This window comes from Stegodyphus dumicola, chromosome 1 (assembly GCF_044657685.1).
Source record: "Stegodyphus dumicola isolate Sdum_Otavi_A_Nest chromosome 1, ASM4465768v1".
NCBI classification, from domain to species: domain Eukaryota; kingdom Metazoa; phylum Arthropoda; class Arachnida; order Araneae; family Eresidae; genus Stegodyphus; species Stegodyphus dumicola.
In genome coordinates this window covers 75880159-75896934 of record NC_140768.1, presented here as the reverse complement: position 1 = coordinate 75896934, position 16776 = coordinate 75880159, and the positions used below count along the sequence as shown (strand labels likewise).

General features: G+C 31.6%; 2 protein-coding genes across 5 annotated transcripts in view; one reads left to right on the top strand and one right to left on the bottom strand.

Moving 5' to 3' along the window:
* Window positions 1–3011, bottom strand: part of mRpL37 (mitochondrial ribosomal protein L37) — an 81594-nt gene extending 78583 nt beyond the window's left edge. The window contains exon 1 of one of the 3 annotated variants that reach the window (XM_085816388.1): window positions 2902–3011. The gene's annotated coding sequence lies outside the window, so the exon portion shown is untranslated. Of the gene's footprint in view, window positions 1–2833 lie in introns of all 3 variants that reach the window. The other 2 variants (XM_085816382.1, XM_085816384.1) reach the window with 2 other exon arrangements.
* A 225-nt stretch (window positions 3012–3236) lies between these two features.
* Window positions 3237–13512, top strand: Nop10 (Nop10 ribonucleoprotein). 2 transcript variants are annotated; one of them, XM_085816392.1, is made up of 4 exons: window positions 3237–3414; window positions 5698–5771; window positions 12896–12938; window positions 13270–13337. In XM_085816392.1, the coding sequence occupies exons 1-4, from the start codon at window positions 3361–3363 to the stop codon at window positions 13312–13314; spliced, it is 216 nt and encodes a 71-aa protein (XP_085672518.1). In that variant the 5' UTR covers window positions 3237–3360; the 3' UTR covers window positions 13315–13337. The 2 variants fall into 2 exon arrangements, with proteins under 2 accessions (XP_085672518.1, XP_085672520.1); XM_085816394.1 differs by lacking the exon at window positions 5698–5771 and having other exon boundaries at window positions 3257–3414; window positions 13270–13512.
* Window positions 13513–16776: the final 3264 nt, after the last annotated feature.

Genomic DNA, 16776 nt, shown 5'->3' with positions numbered 1-16776 from the left:
CATAAATGCAAATTACTTTGTACTTAAGAATTTTATAAATGGGATTTAGGATCTACACTTTATACTTTGAAGATATATCCAACTTCCTCTTATACAAAGAAAGAAATGTGAAGAAAGTTATGTTAACATCACAATAATAAAAGTAAATAAAATAAAGAATCAAGTTAAAGGAATCTGTTTTGGGGAAGAATAATAAAAACTTTATTTGTGTAGAAATTTCAGTGTGATTTATCAAGAATTTTTTGTTTCCGAAATATAAGTAACTGAAGCTCATACATGTTTTCAGAGCACATAAATATGAATATTGTTCATATACAAATATAGATTTGGACTTCTAAGCTAGTCTTTCAAATATTTGACAAATTTTAAAAATTTAAACTCTAAATAAAGCACAAATGACATGATATGTTAAAACATTATTTACTGTTCATAAATTAACATTAAATGAAATATCCTTAATTTTCCCCACTATATATGCAAAGGCAACTTATGTGCCAATACTTTACATTACTACTACTCCAGAGACTGATAAGATATCAAATTAAAGATTTTAGATCTTTTTTAACTTTAGGCAATATGCATCAACTGTATAGAAAAAGTCATGTTAAAATGTAAGAATTCTAAAAAGATTATACAAGTCATAAAGTTTTTCTGAATAACATCATTAATGAATAGTTAATATACAGAAAAACCCAAATTAATTTGGAATATATTATCAATGCATCAACCAAAAAATGTTAAATATTCTTCTACAACTTCAAGAGTCTAAGTCATTTTTTTTTTTTTTTTTTTTTTTTTTTTTTTTTTTTTATGCAGTGAATATTTATTGCTAATACTTGTACTGAAGTTAGCAATCCTTATTTCCTAATATCATTTAAAAGTAAGATTTTGTTGATAAAGAGCTAACAGAATCAAGCATTGCTAAAATACTTCCCAGTGAAAGATAACTTACTGAAATTTTACAAAACATTAAAAAGTGGCTATAAAAAGAATGTTAGGATTTTATCAGATTATATTATTTTAGATGTAATGATTGAAAAGGTGCCAGTAGAAGAACAAAAATACATGAGACAAAGGCTCTAGTGTAGAATTGGCTGCCCCCTTCAATTAATGACAAATTTTGTTCAATTTTGGCGATGAAACCCCATTTCTGGTTACCACAATAGTTTTAACTTTGTTTTAGCTTCCTAATTTTTTTTAAGTGAAAATAAATTTATGTGTAAATGGATAAAGGCAGTGCGCTATGCCTAATTTGTGCAATTCTCTGGTGTTTCTTAAGTGAAAATAGATTGATGTGTACATGGACCCCAAGTTTGTGCAATTCTTTGCTTCTTATTTTGGTTTTGTGTAGCACGCATCTTGAAATTGTGCCTTTCTGGAGCCGATCTTGGCATCAAAAAAGCACCGCAAAAGAAAACAAGGGGCACCCAATTGTACACTTTTAAATTATCCATGGTAAATCAAAATTCTTAAAGAGGCTATTAAATTATATGAATTAACAAATTCAGTTCAAATTTACAAACACTGCATATTTGCATACTGATGTACTGCCATGTCAAGATGAAGATAACGTCAGAGTATGAAAAAAGTATATAAAATACAGGGGAAATTTACGGAGAAAATTTAAAAATTAAATCAGTAAAAGTTTACAATTGGGTGCCCCTTGTTTTTTGGCAATTCTTTTTTTGACGCCAAGATCGATGTCAGGAAGACACAATTTCACGATGGTCGCTACACAAAACCAAAATAAGAATTCAAAGAATTGCATAAACTCTGTGTCCATGTACACATCGATCTGTTTTCACTTAAAAAAACATCCCAGAACTGCACAACTAGGCATTGTGCATTGCTTTAAACCTGTCCATGTACACATCAATCTATTTTTATTTTAAAAAAATCAGGAGTTAAACTATCATGGCAACCAGAAAAGAGATTTCATCTCCAAAATTTTACAAAAAATTATCGCTAATCGAACAGGCACCCAATTCTACACTAGAGCTATTAAATCTACATAAATTTTAATAATTCACATTTTCAACAATATGTATGTATGTTCCTTTATAATCTATAAAATTTCGCTAAAAGGACTTCTTTAGTAGAGTTCTGTTGAAATAAAATAATAAATTCTTCAGAATCAATTCTTTTAATGCTCAAGTAAGTACTACAGTTTTCAAGAAAAAAAAGCTTTTCTTGAAACATTGGTACTTTAAGAGATTCAATTAACCAAATCTACCCTACGCTCAGTCAATCAAATTAATTAATAGTGTCCTATCGCAAATGCATTTGTGTAAAAGTTTACAATTGGGTGCCCCTTGTTTATTGGCGATTCTTTTTTGACGCTAAGATCGGCGCCAGGAAGACACAATTTCAAGATGACCGCTACACAAAACCAAAATAAGAAGTCGAAGAATTGCATAAGAACTGTGTCCATGTACACATCGATCTATTTTTACTTAAAAAAACATCCTAGAATTGCACAAACTAGGCATTGCGCACTGCCTTAAATACGTCCATGTACACATCAATCTATTTTCATTTAAATAAAATCGGGAAGCTAAAACAAAGTTAAAACTATCGTGGTAACCAGAAGTGAGGTTTCATCGCCAAATTTTTTAAAAAATGTCGCCAATCGAAGGGGCACCCAATTCCACACTAAAGCCTTTATACGTACATAAATTTGACTTATAAATAAACTGGTAAAATGTTCGCATAAATTATATAAAATTTACATATATAAAACTGATCAGATTAAATGAAGAAATATTTGCGATAAAAATGTAAAAAATTACAAAAGTTATATAAACTGATTAAGGGAAAACAATCTTGGAGTTACCACTAAACGTACAAAAGGAAATATCCCTCCAAATCAATAGAATAAAAACAATACAAGAAATCACATACGCAAAATAACAAATTTTTAATTGCAGTAAACATTAAATCATATTAGACAGACTGACAGAATAGACAGATGTCTTGTTTTGCACCCGCTAAGTCTTTCTGCCCCAAGGAGCCTACCTCCTTAACTGAGCCTTTGAATTTTTACGCATTGAGAAGTTTGTTATTAGATGTGATATGTCTGAATGTTATCTTACACGTAGTCTTCAAATGATATATTAATCATCTTAATAATAATATCTTGTTTCAGTAAGTTATCTTTCATCAAGTTCGCTAATAAAATAACTTACAAATATTTTACATAACTTGATATTTTATATTGATTTTATATTGCCATTACTTAAACCGGCAAATCGGGCGAAAGGATTTAGCAGATGCAAAACAAAATACCTTTGCATTTCACGTGTGTTTATACTGTTTTCAAGTTTCATTCTGGCTATTCTGTAAATTCTGTAAAAAAAAAAGATGTTGTTAATGTATTATTTAAACGAAAAGGGTGAACGTGTATATACACTAAATGTAAGTATTAATATAGATCGCTTATTTATTTATTTTTTGGAGGGTAGGTATAGATAACTAATGTGAAAAATTGCTTTAAAATTTGCCACATGTTTAAAAAATAAATAAATAAAAACGATATGTTTTACTTTTTTTAACGTATGTGAGAAATTTTAGGGAACAGCCTGAGTATAGGACCCCATTGGCCATTTTTTGGCTTGGTCGCCAAGCCATGGAAAAGCCGTTAAAATTGAAAACACAAGTTAGAAAGCACGTTTTAACCAGAAAAAATTTTAGAATATATGTTTAAACAGCAAATTTGAAGGTACATAAGTAAGTAGGGGCACATTTTAAGTAGTAATATTGAAAATAGGTGTTAGAATGTACATTTTAACAAGAAAAATTTTAAATACAAATTTAGAATATATATTTAAACAGTGAAACTGAAAATAAATAAATAACGGCAAATTTTTAGCAGTCATACTGAAAATACAAATTACAAGCTGTAAAATTGAAAATAGGAGCTCAGAATACATGTTTAAATTAAAAATATGAAATTAAAAATAGGAGTTAAGAGTGCATGTTTAAATTAAAAGTAAAGAAAAGTTTGAAAATACACAAGTACATGGAGGCATATTTTAAGCAGCAATATTGAAAATGCAAGTTTTAAGTTATAAAACTGAAAACAGGAGTTCAGAATACATGTTTAAATTAAAAATAAAAGAAATGCTGGAAAGTTAGTAAAGTTTACAAAATCATGGTAAATTTACAAAGAAATCCTATACTCTGCCCAGTTTATGTCCCTTACAATTTCGAGAAATTTGTTCAATACAACAATATTTTGCTCCTTTGAAGAAAAAGTCACTTTCCAGTCTAAAACACGCGGGAATGCGACAGGGTTGCTGAAGTGGAGTATTCTAGAATTTGCTGGGTTACCAGAAAAACAACAGTCCAAAAAGTGCACCAAGCCAAAAGTTGCCAATGGGGTCCTATACTCAAGCTGTACCAATTTGAGATATTCAAATTAATAGTTTTGAAAAATTGTAGATATTCAAATTAATAATAAAATTGAACTATAATCGCATTATAATATACATCGTTATAATTCTAGCGGAGTAAATTTTAATCGCTTTCCTTAAAATTTAATAGGAGTGCTATGTTCTCTTGAAGATTTTATTAAAAACTGGCCTAATGCAATGAATTGTTACCCAAAACTTTAGAAAGAACACAGTTTTTAAGGTTTACAAACCAAAATCAGATGAACTTGTTTATGGCAATTAGCGTAACTGTAAACATTCAGTATGGCAATTAGCGTAACTGTAGACATTCAGTATGGCAGTTAGCGTAACTGTAAACATTCAGAAAAGAGACTAAAAATAAACAAAATGCTTGCCACATATTTGTTAATAAATGTCACTTTTTATTTCTCCTCTCTCTTTAAAATGGTGATTTATAATAAATAAATAAAAAAATCATTGTTATAATTTTGCCTGTAGTTACATTCACAAAAGAAAATTAATCCGACACATGCTTAAACACCAGAATTTTATTCTACTGATTAGACACAGAGAATATAGAATTTTTTTAATTTAAAACAGTTCTGTTGGTAAAATTTTAGGCACTGTAATTTTAAATGTGGTACTATTCTGTTAGAGCAACATCAGTTTAAAATGAAGAAAACCGTTACAACCACATGCCAAATATGGCTCGAGAATTTAACCTTTAAATATCATCACTCGTTATGTTTTTGCCATATTTCGCAATTTATTTTAGTATGATGGATTACACAATTTGGCAATTACATAATGACAAAAAGGTTCTCATGAAATTTTTTCAGGGCAAAGGAATAATTCATAGCAATAGGTTTTGTTCTCACAATCCTCCGATAAAGTTAACTGAAACAAAGTTCCTATATGGCGTTTTCACATGTGTTCTTGCTGTGAAAAAAAAAAAAAGAATTGAATTGATGTTGATTGAATTTTCTAACTTCAGTTAGAAATCGGCCATAATTCAACAGTAGATTAAAATAGCTACTTTAAGGTGTTTTTCTTTTTCACATAAAGAATAAAACAACTGTGGACATGTTAAGGGACAGTGAGTATTCGGGAGTTTATACCAGGAAAGCAAACAATTTTTTTCTGGTCGCTGTTTTCAATCGTGCTACAACATTGATGACTGCTATTTAGGAAAACATTACAGATAGCAGAATTATAGTTTCTGACTTCTAGAAAGGATATAAGAAAAAATAATTAAGAAATGCTGGGTATGAGCATTTTACTGTAAATTGCAGTTATAATTTTGCAGGCCCCGAAACAGATGTCATACCCAAACTATGGAGTGAATGTGAAGGCAGTGCTAAATAGAGAAATAAATGTCAGGTGAGCACTATTCACAACCATTTAAAGTAATATTTGATAGAATTTATGTGACGTCAGTTATATTCAAAAACTTAAATTTTTTCTGCAATATTGAATATTTATAATTTTATGCCACCTGTTTAGACTGAATTTCATTTTGTATTATTATTTTTTATTTACGTGTAGAATATTGTAGATTACAAAATTTAAAAGAAAAATTGGGAACTACTCTGATATGAGCCCTCAAGTCGCCAAATTTCTTTGGCGAGAAACTTCACGCTGCCATATTACTATCTAAATTTTTTGTCTATATTTCGAACTTTAAGCCTAAAATGTTTCCAAAAACGCGGTTTTGAACACACGATTTAAGCTAAAAATCTGAAACAAAAACAAAAAATTTAGATAGCAAAAACGTAAAGTTTCTAACCAAAAATATTTGACAAGAATCCATGTACACAGCGACATGTTTTAACTTTAAAAAAAAAAAAAATCTACGAATTACACAGTTTAGGCAACGAACGAATCTACGAACTACGTACACCTCGCTTTAATAAATTAACATAACAACAATAAATTTCAAAGAATACCATGTACACAGCATCCTGTTTAAACTTTAAAAAAAATCTACGAATTGCATGTAACACATGATACACGGTATCCATGTACACGCCGACCTATTTTCACTTAAAAAAACATCCCAGAATTGCACAAAAATGGCATTGTGCACACTCTTGACTTTATCCATGTACACTGCTAAAGTCCTAGCTAGTAACCTTTATCGCCTTACCAAAATTTCGCCAAACTAGCTGTTACCATATTCCAAAGATTAGCCGAAAAATTTACTTTCTTTAATTATTGAGAAATTTTAAAAAGTTTACTTTTTATGGAACTGATTTTTTTAGTCTTTTGAATTCTATTATTATTATTGCATAATTTTACACTTGGCAACAACTGGTAGCAAAAAAAAGTGCCGCATTTTTAACTAATGCCACTTTAACAGAATAGTACCTAAAATATAAAGTGGGTAAAAATATATTTATGGGTGCCCCTTCGCAATATTTGGCCATACATGGATATGGCAGAGATTGTTCATACACTAACAAAACAACTTTAAATGTCTGAGAGTAAGGAAAGGGAATTTCAGAAAGCTACATTAGAAGATGAAGGGTTAATGTTAGTGAAAGAATATTGGCAAAAGGGATTGCCTTTGAGTGTTGATAAAGTTTTTAAAGAAGCAAGATCTAATTTTAAATTTAAAAATGAGTTGAGTGTTGAACAAGAATTAGTCTTTATCAATAATTGAATTGTAGTACCTGTTGCATTAAGGAAGTGTATGTTAACATTATTGCATTAAGCTCACTGTGGGGTTGAAAAATCAAAAACTATGGCTCAACAAGTACAGTCAAAAGTCGTTAATCCAGACCTCAAAGCTACAAACTTTCTGCACATGCGACGCGTTGACGCATGCGCGTAAGACCTTTATGGCTGCGCGTGTGCGCATGCGCATAATACATTTACGCATGCACATTTAATGTATTACGGACGGTATAAGCTAATATTATCTAATTATCTATTTCAGTTAATGTTGCAGATTGTGTTGTTCTTTAATCTTTGAATTGGATCCTGCTTATTATTTTTTGCAGATTAGAAATGAGCAATTTTATAAAAGTAAGCTTGAACTTTCGATTATGTCAAACAGACTTTCCGATGCTCGAGCTCCGAAAGGATCTACAAAGTGAAAGTATGTTTCGATGTCCATGAAACAAAAAGTGGAATTGCTGCAAAAAATGGATAAAAGCCTATCCGTCTCAAAATTATGCGAGAAGTATGGCATTGGAAAGCCAACTGTATATGACATAAGAAAAAGGAACTTTTAGAATTTTTTATGGAAGCAACTTAAATAACTTACATTGAAAGAAATGTTTACTAAAGCAAACAAATAAATATTAAGCATTTTGGGGTAAATTTTGATACTTTTTAGATCATTAATGTTCAGTATTTCATAAATTACGATTTCATATTTTTAATTGTATAACTTCTGCATGCCATCATGTCAGATTTAAATTGATGATCTATTATCCAGAAAAATTCCAAATCCGGAATTGCCGAAGCGAGTCCGGATTTCGGACTTTGTACTGTAGTAATAGGCTGTTACTTAACTAAATGGGTAGACATAATTCCTCTAAAAAATAAAAGTGCAGTGGAAGTTACTAGTAAATTGAAATCAATATTTGCAAGAAATGGAATACCTCAAACTTTAATTTGTTATGATGTGCCATTTAATAGTTGGAAAATGAAGAGTTTCACAAGGGATTGAGGATTTGAAATAATCACTAGCAGTCTTTGATATCCTAAATATTTGCAGAAAAGTTGGCAGGTATAGTTTATTTAGAAAAGCAGGATTGGAGAAATTAAATGAAGCTTTACTGGAATATAGAAATACTCCAGTTTCAGGTATAAATTTATCAACAAGTCAAATGCTATAAAGTAAGAATTTAAGAACACGGTTACCAATTACACAAACAGAATTGAAACCAACTGTAAATGACACCTTCAAGATAATAGCAATAATATTAATTGTGATTGTATATATAAAAAAATAAGTGGTCATAATGTATATCGAATATGATAATTATGTAATGCCGTGATTCCTATGACTGTACCAAAGAGGGGAGATGTTACATATATGTGGCAACACTAGTTGCTGGTTGAACTGAAGTGAAGTAATCTCCAGTTGATGTTGGTTTATAATAAACAATGTGCTATGTGATCCTGTAGTAATGTCACTTATTTATTGATCAGGTAATATTAATATGTATATAACTATTGTCTTTCCGCAGACTAATTTCATGTCACGTATGGTTCATCCTACTTTCTTTTCAGGTAGTGCCCATCATTAATGGGAGTATAATATATGAAAGAAAAATTATCTAGGTGTTCTTTCATTTTTGTAATTTAGTAAATGATGTCGCCATGCATTTCACAAAATTGCTCACTTTTTAAACTAAATCCTATAAAAAATATGCGGTTTAATGAAAACCTCGTAAACTAGATTATATTTTTTGTCCTAGATTTTTTTTTCATCTCAGCATATTTAGAAACTTTTCATGTATGATAACAATGTAAAATATACAAGATCTTTGAAATACATAATATAATAATATTAGTGAGTTTTTATTGTGCTGTATTTTAAACAGTCTATTTTAGAAATAGGATTGCAACATATTTGTCTCCTCCTAAATTTGAAGCGGTAAAATTAGTAGGGAAAGGTGGTAAATATGATATTATATAAAACAATTAAATTGCTTAATTTTTCATCTTGCAACACCATTATTTATCTGTTTTTAAAATAAAGTCAGATTTCTTGCCCATTAGCACACAGTTTTCTTAATACCAGAATCCTGCAACTTTGAGAATACTCTTCTGCATGCAAAATGCAAGGAAAAAACAAATAAAGGGCAATTAAGTTACATCCTTCTTTAAAAAAAATTCAAACGTCTTATGAATTAATCAGGTTTCCATAAAACAAAGGTTGTAATTGTGCTGTGACATCACTACTTATCTATTACAGTACAATGTCCAAGATCGGGACTTTTGCAATTTGGAATTATTCTGGATATTAGATCATCATTTTTAATCTGCTAAGATGGCATGTAGAAATTATAAAATTAAAAATATAAAATTGTCATTTATGATCTAAACAGTATCAGTATTTACAAAAAAGCTTAATATTTATTTGTTTACTTTATTAAACATTTCTTTCAATGTAAGTTGTTTAAGTTGCTTTGTTTTTTGGGCTAAACGCACATGTGTAATATTAAACATGCATGCATAAAGCATACAAAAAAAAAAAAAAAAAAAAACAGTTTGTGGCTTTGAGGTCCGGATTATAGATCATTCCGGATAATGGACGTCTGGATTACAGACTTTGTACTTTCTCTTTAATTCTATAAACAAGTATAATTTCTTGTCCAGTTACAAAGTTCCATTGTTCAAATCTTGTAGTTACTGTGTCAAGAATTCTGACTAATTTGTCAATTGAAATTTTTTAATTTTCAATAACCTCTTTGTTTTTTCTTTCCTCACTATTGATAGAGGTATTTTCTGTATCTAGAACCATACCACAGATTTCACCATCCGTTGATTGATTATTATTTTTTTTTTTATTTCCAATGGCAGATTATAAACAATTACAGCCAAAGAAAACAAGAACATAGAATACAGCAATTTAATGGAAAAAAACCAGCGGTAACAGATTCCATTAATCTAACATATCTCTTGCCTCCCAGTAACGCTCGGCGAGAAAAGTTTTGCTCAGAGCAAAACAGTAGGTTAGATGTGCGGCATCCATCACCTCTCCAGAGCTGCACAGAGTGCATATCGAATTTTTGGAGAAGGAACAATTTTGAATCTATGAAGATGATATTGGATATTGTAGGCAATCATGTTTGGTGGCAAGGCAGAATTGAACGACTGCTCTACGCCTTGAGCAATTACACTAATTCGAGATAGCATTCTTCCAGGACTTATGAGAAATGTGATGATAGAGATCTTCCTGAGCACGTACTTTGAAAGATCTTTCAATAAGATCCCTAACAGTATGGTGTGTGGTGTATTTAATTATGGCAAAGCACACGAGGGCTATCTGCCTAAGGAGAGGGAGGACTTTCTAAGGGAAACTGGCTCGTATGCACGTTACACATGGGGAAAACCACGAAAACACCCATGCAGCCAGCCCGTTCGCGGGATTCGAACCTCGGACCGAACTACCAGTGTTCAGCAACTTTACCGCTCGGCCGCTGGTGGGCATACCCTAATAGTATGGAAAGGCAAAGGACAAGAAATATTCTGCTTGATTAAAGCACCCTTTTTTGCCAAGAAGTTGGCTTTCTCGTTACCTGGAATCCCACAGTGGGCAGGAACCCACTGGAGGACTATAGTTTTCTCAAGTGAATCCAGGTTTTGTAGATAATGTCGACAATCCAATATGTCCTGTGATATGGGATTTTTATCTGAAACGATAACCAACAGAGCAGCTCATGAATCACTGATATAACAGCTCTTGAGAATTTTTCAAGTGGCATGATAGCTGGTACAGAGCTGTCCGAATCACAGCAATTTCACCGTCAAACACAGAACCTTGGCCCACAGGCATGTAGAAAGAGAAAATTTCGGAGAAAACTCCAGCACCTGCATTAGGGCCATCGGACAGGAGGGATTCATCAGTGAAGATCCGAAGCCACTCTGGCTCAGGGTAAAAAATATTTAATACTTTGAAAGCGAGGGCTCTCAAAATAGACGGATCCGTATTACATTTCGTTACTTTTTGACTCAGTTAAGATTTATCTAGAAAGATTTCAAATTTATTGAATTTTTTAGTGGAAAAAGTAATTCTTTTTCGTTCATTAAACCAAGTGAATTTTTTAACTGAAAAACTCTCTGTAGAAAGCCCATCTGAGTCTTCAGATTTCTAGTCAGATTTTGATTGACTTCATTCCAGAGTGAAAGACATCCAGGAACTCTAATGATATTTTCTCAGAGAATTAAGCCCATGTCTTGAATTATGGTTCTTAAAGATTTATCACCAGTTAACATAAGCATGTCGTCAATCAGGGTGGTCTTCATGGCTCCAGAAACAATACTGATTTTGGATTTTTTCTAGAGTACATTTTCTACAGCCACAACAAGTGGTTCTCAGCAGCAAGTCAGAAGAAGGAGGATAAACGAATGATAAGATTGGAGCACAGTTTGTCCATTAATTGATTATTTATTAGAGCATTGTCATCGAAATGAAAAAATTATGTTATATCATTGTTTATTACCGCTTCTCCACATTTCTTTACAAAATCCATTAATTGGAAAATTTTACCTCTGGTTTCGTATGTCCGAAAGCCTCCAAATTCACGGCTATCATCTTCATCATCCTCACCATGGAATATGGTAGCTGGCCTTAAATTATGCCAAGCATTTTTTAAAGTATCTCGAGACACATCCCCCCACGATCTTCCGATGCTCTTTGCAGCAGATTTTATGGTAAAATGTTTCAAAAATTTTTGAATAGTCTTGCCATTACAATTAAAAATTAACATGGACTTTAAAAATGCTATTTTATATTTGCACTTTAGCTCGTTTGTCATCCGTTAATTTCTACTGCCTGTTGCGGCCATTCAAGCTCTGGCACCATTCTGTGTTTATGTGAATAACAAATTAGTAATTCTTAATTCAAATAGCACTAAATGTAATCTCTTTTGGCCTGTGAATATCATTAACAAAATTTATTTTTAGCCTGTCCAAAGAAAGTTTTGTTAAACTTTTCCTCATCAGCATATCTTAGCGTATTTAACTTAAATCTATAATCACAGCCAAATGTAATGTCAACAGAAAAGTTTACCATGCTCTTTGTTATTCAATTACCAGTTACTAATATTAAAAAAAAAAAAAATGTTTAGGTATTATTGAATGAGCCATTACACAAGTTGTCATTAGCTGATAAACATGCTGTGATGAAAGCCAAATATAATAAATAATGATTCACCAGGTTGGCATCAAGGATATAAAATATTAGTTGATGTAAAATCAACAATGTTTCTATGTAGAATGTTTTGGTTTGAAACGTACGGCAAGCAGACACGCAGCTACGGTGTCAAATTATTGATCATACAAATATATGCTAAAATGATTGTTTCTTCAATAACAAGGTACTTTATTTAGTGCTGAAGTGAAATTAAAAATCGGGATTCTCCGCATGTTTTATTATGGGGAGGGAATCAAATGTGCATGCGTAAAGCATAAAGAAATACTTCCTAAAGAAAAATTGTTGGGTGGCTTTGAGGTCCGGATTTTAGATCATTGCGGATCTCGGACTTTAAATCAACTGCTTGTTGATTGTGTTCTATATGTGCTTTGTAATGGCTTTACAAGGCCCTTATTTGCTTACTCGTTTGTGGGGGGAGGGGGGAATTTACAAAATATTTCATTTAGTTAATTGCCAAATAGTTCAGGCTTTTATTCTAAAGTCTAATCATTCAAGTATACTTGCAATGTAAATCTTCTATATAATTTAATTCATTTATATGTTTGGTTAATATTAAGATTTTTGTAACTTTTATTAATTCTAATTTATGAGAACATTTTTTTCTTTTCAGAAATTTGATCCAAATGGAAAACCTACATTTTCTGCGCATCCTGGTAATTTTTATTTGTACAATCTATTAGTATTGTCTACTGGAAATACAAATAATTTAAGTTTTTCCTTTGCTTTAAGTTCTATTATTTGGAAATAAATAACTGTTAAGTAATCCATATGTGTAAGTATGTATACATTGAAAGTTTGCAAATATCTTCAAATTATCTGTGATTTTTCCCCCTACTTCTATGGCATAATTATGCCAAGCCCACTCCCCCTTGTGAAATATTTAGTTGTCTGTATAGCTCACCCCCTAGGGGGAGAAAATATTTCATTTGATAAATTTTCAAGAAGTCTTCTCACTTTTTTATGTATCTAATTATTTCTTTTCAGCTCGTTTTTCTCCAGCAGATGGATATAGTAAATACAGAATTATAATAAAAAAGAGATTTAAATTGTTGCCAACACAGCAGTTGAAGCCTGCATGTTAAAGAAAACTTGTCAGTAATACAATATGTTATGTAATGTAAAAAATTTTTTAAAAATGCAATTTTTGTTTTTTTAAGATACTGTACACTTGCAGTTTTATATGTGTGTGCTTTTTATGTATATTAAAAATACTTAAAAAATTAAAAATCCATGACTCTTTTCACTGGAAAATCTACTGCATCGTATTACATCTTGACTAATATTTACACTTATACACACATGTAGCCAAATTAAAATGGAATGTTAAGGATTACTTCAAATTACAGTCAGAATTTTGATTTAATTTTGTGTGTATGTGTCTTCAATTTGATATCACAGCATTTTGTGCTACATTGATAATTCAAATTTCTGATATGTAATATGTGTATATAGTAAATTTGCATAGTTGCATTTGCTGTATAAGTTTCAAATATGCATTTCAATTATCTAAAAGATTTTAATAGTTGGCAGGAAAAGATTGTGAGCAACACGTTAACTGGACATCAGATGACGTAAGAAAATCAAAGATTATGTTACTTAAATTAAGAATGGTGGAATTATTTTTCAGTAAAGGGGTATATTATTACTTAAATTTTGGTTGGATTATAATTAGATAAAGGAATTTACTTTCTAACATGCAAAAGTGAAACAGTAAATATGAAATGAATTAATCTTTGGTAATAGAAATTGTATATCACTTATGTTTATCATTTTTCCTTATTTCTTTCATTATTCATTTCCTTATTCATCTCGGTCAGGCACTGCTAAATCAGACCTAACCTGTTACTATTACCTATGTCATCAGCAAATTATCTTATCTTTTTGGAAAAGGTTCTTCCAGTGTCATAAAATGTGAAATGCAATATCATGGGGAAGTTGTATTCAGAGACATTTGAGTGTGTCATTTGTCAACAATTGGTTGGACAGGTTGCCTATCCTCCACGCTCTCCAAATTTGAGCAACTTTGATTATTTTCTTTGGGGAGCACTTAAAACTGTTGTAAATGAAATATCTGTCGTGTCTAAAAAATTGATCTGGTTGTGAGAATCATCTGTGCTATTTCAGATATCTAAGCAAACCCATGTGTTTTTTACTGTTCCAGTCAGTTCATGGTCTGTTGCTGTAAAGGTGGAAACTAATGTCTTTTGGAACATTTTGAAATGGTATCATCTACTGCAGCATATATGATTTTTATGAGCAAGGAATAGTTCTGGTAATTTCTGTCCCTTTATTTCTTGTACTTGTGATACTGTAGTGGCCTAGTTATTAGAAATAATTATTTTTTATTTCATATGTTTGTTCATGTGTTTAATTATTTTATAAAATTAACTTATATATTAACTAATATTTTGTTAATATTCATATTTATATTTCTTTTATGCTGAATGGCAAATAGTTCTGATTCATGATTGCTGGGTTTTGGTTTCAAAATTTTCACAGCTCAAACCTAAGTTCGTCAAAAATATTTGGGACATTGTAACGAACGACAGTGCTACAAAATATTCGGATGCTAAAATTAGGTTATTACATTTATTCAAAGATAGTGAAAATGTACGGATTAAACGTTTGATTACTGGTATCGAGCTTGGAGACATGAAACCAAGCTAATTTTTGCAGAAGTTGAGATCTGTTGCTACTACAGATGTGTCTGAAAATCTAATCAAAACTTTATTGCAGGAGAAGCTACCTGAATAAAAAATATATTATTAGTTAGTGATGAAGGTGTAACCAAGTTAGCGTCTATGGCAGATAAAATTAGTGATATGAATCGGAAACCAGAAGTATTTAGTGCTAATGCTCCTTCCATTCCTGTAAAGGGTTTGTTGCAAAGAATTACCTCTCTTGGACAAAAAATTGATAAAATAACCATTCGCTCAAGACGCAGGGACTCGGATTTACGTAATTCACGTTCACGATCTCCAAGCCGATCACTTAAACAATATGACCCTACTGGCAAATTTTGTTTCTATCACTTTCGATTTGGAGCAAAATGTATTCCAGAGAAATGCCGGCCTCCGTATGCTTGGGTAAACAATTCCAAAATCCAGGAAAACTCGAATCTTCAGTAGGTTCAGCGGCAAACGCGTCTGCAGAAAATATGAACGATTGTCGCAAATTTCGTTTATTCGTTCGTGACCAAAGATCAAATTTGCACTTTCTTATTGATAGCGGAGCTGACGTAAGCATAATTTCTGCTACTTCACAGAATAAATGTAAAACTGAATACAAACTGTATGCAGCTAATGGTACAGGTATTTCCACTTATGGCATAAAAACGCTAACTCTTGATTTGAGATTACGTCGTGATTTTCAGTTTCCATTCATAACTGCTGATGTCACAAAAGGTATTTTAGGAGCAGACTTCACAAATATAAATTGCTTATCGATATAAATAAGAAAAAATTAATTGATGGCGTAACACAGCTTTGTGTCCCACCTGATGTCACTGCTATTTCCAGTGATAACTCAGTAACCACATTAAATAAATCCATAAAAATTTTCGATTTACTGTTGAAATATCGTAACATTTCTAAACCTAACCTTTTTCCTACACGAATTAAACATGGTGTTACACATTTTATTACGACTGATGGTCAACCCGTTTATTCAAAGGCACGACAGCTCGATCCAAAACGCTTAGCTATAGCTAAAGAGGAATTTAAATTTATGCTTGACAATGGAATAATTCGTTCATCAAACTCCCAGTGGTCAAGCCCTTTGCACCTTGTTACGAAAAAGGATGGTTCATATCATCCTTGCGGGGACTACCTACGATTGAATGCACAGACAATACCTTGCATTGAAGATTTTCATCATATTTTAAGAGGTTTTTCCTAAAATTGATTTATTCAAAGCTTACTTTCAAATTCCCATTGCAGAAGAAGACAAATGTAAAACGGCTATCATCACTCCTTTCGGTTTATACGAATTTAATGTAATGAGTTTCGGTTTAAAAAATGCTCCTGCAACGCTCCAATTCGTTTTTTCCTATTTAGACGATATACTCATTGCATCGAGTACCCATGAAGAACACGAAAATCACCTTAAATTAGTTTTCGAAAAATTGAATACATTTGGGTTAAGAATTAATGTTTCAAAATCTGTATTTGCTGTTCGACAAATCGAGTTTCTAGGCTACCTAATTACACCTAAGGATTCCCGTCCTTTGCCAGAAAGAGTTCAAGCTATTTCCAACTACAAACGACCAGAAACAATTCATGAAATTAGGACTTTTCTTGGAATACTTAACTTTTATCGTCGTCACATAAAAGATGCTGCAAAGAATCAAGCATTGTTACATGCATATCTTAAGGCCCATATCACAGGCCGTTTGTTTCACACGAACAACTGTTTCGGACAATTTTTCTCCCTGGTTTACTATTGAAAGAAAGACGCGCGACTTTTTCCTTCATTTCCGAAAAAATTGCAGGT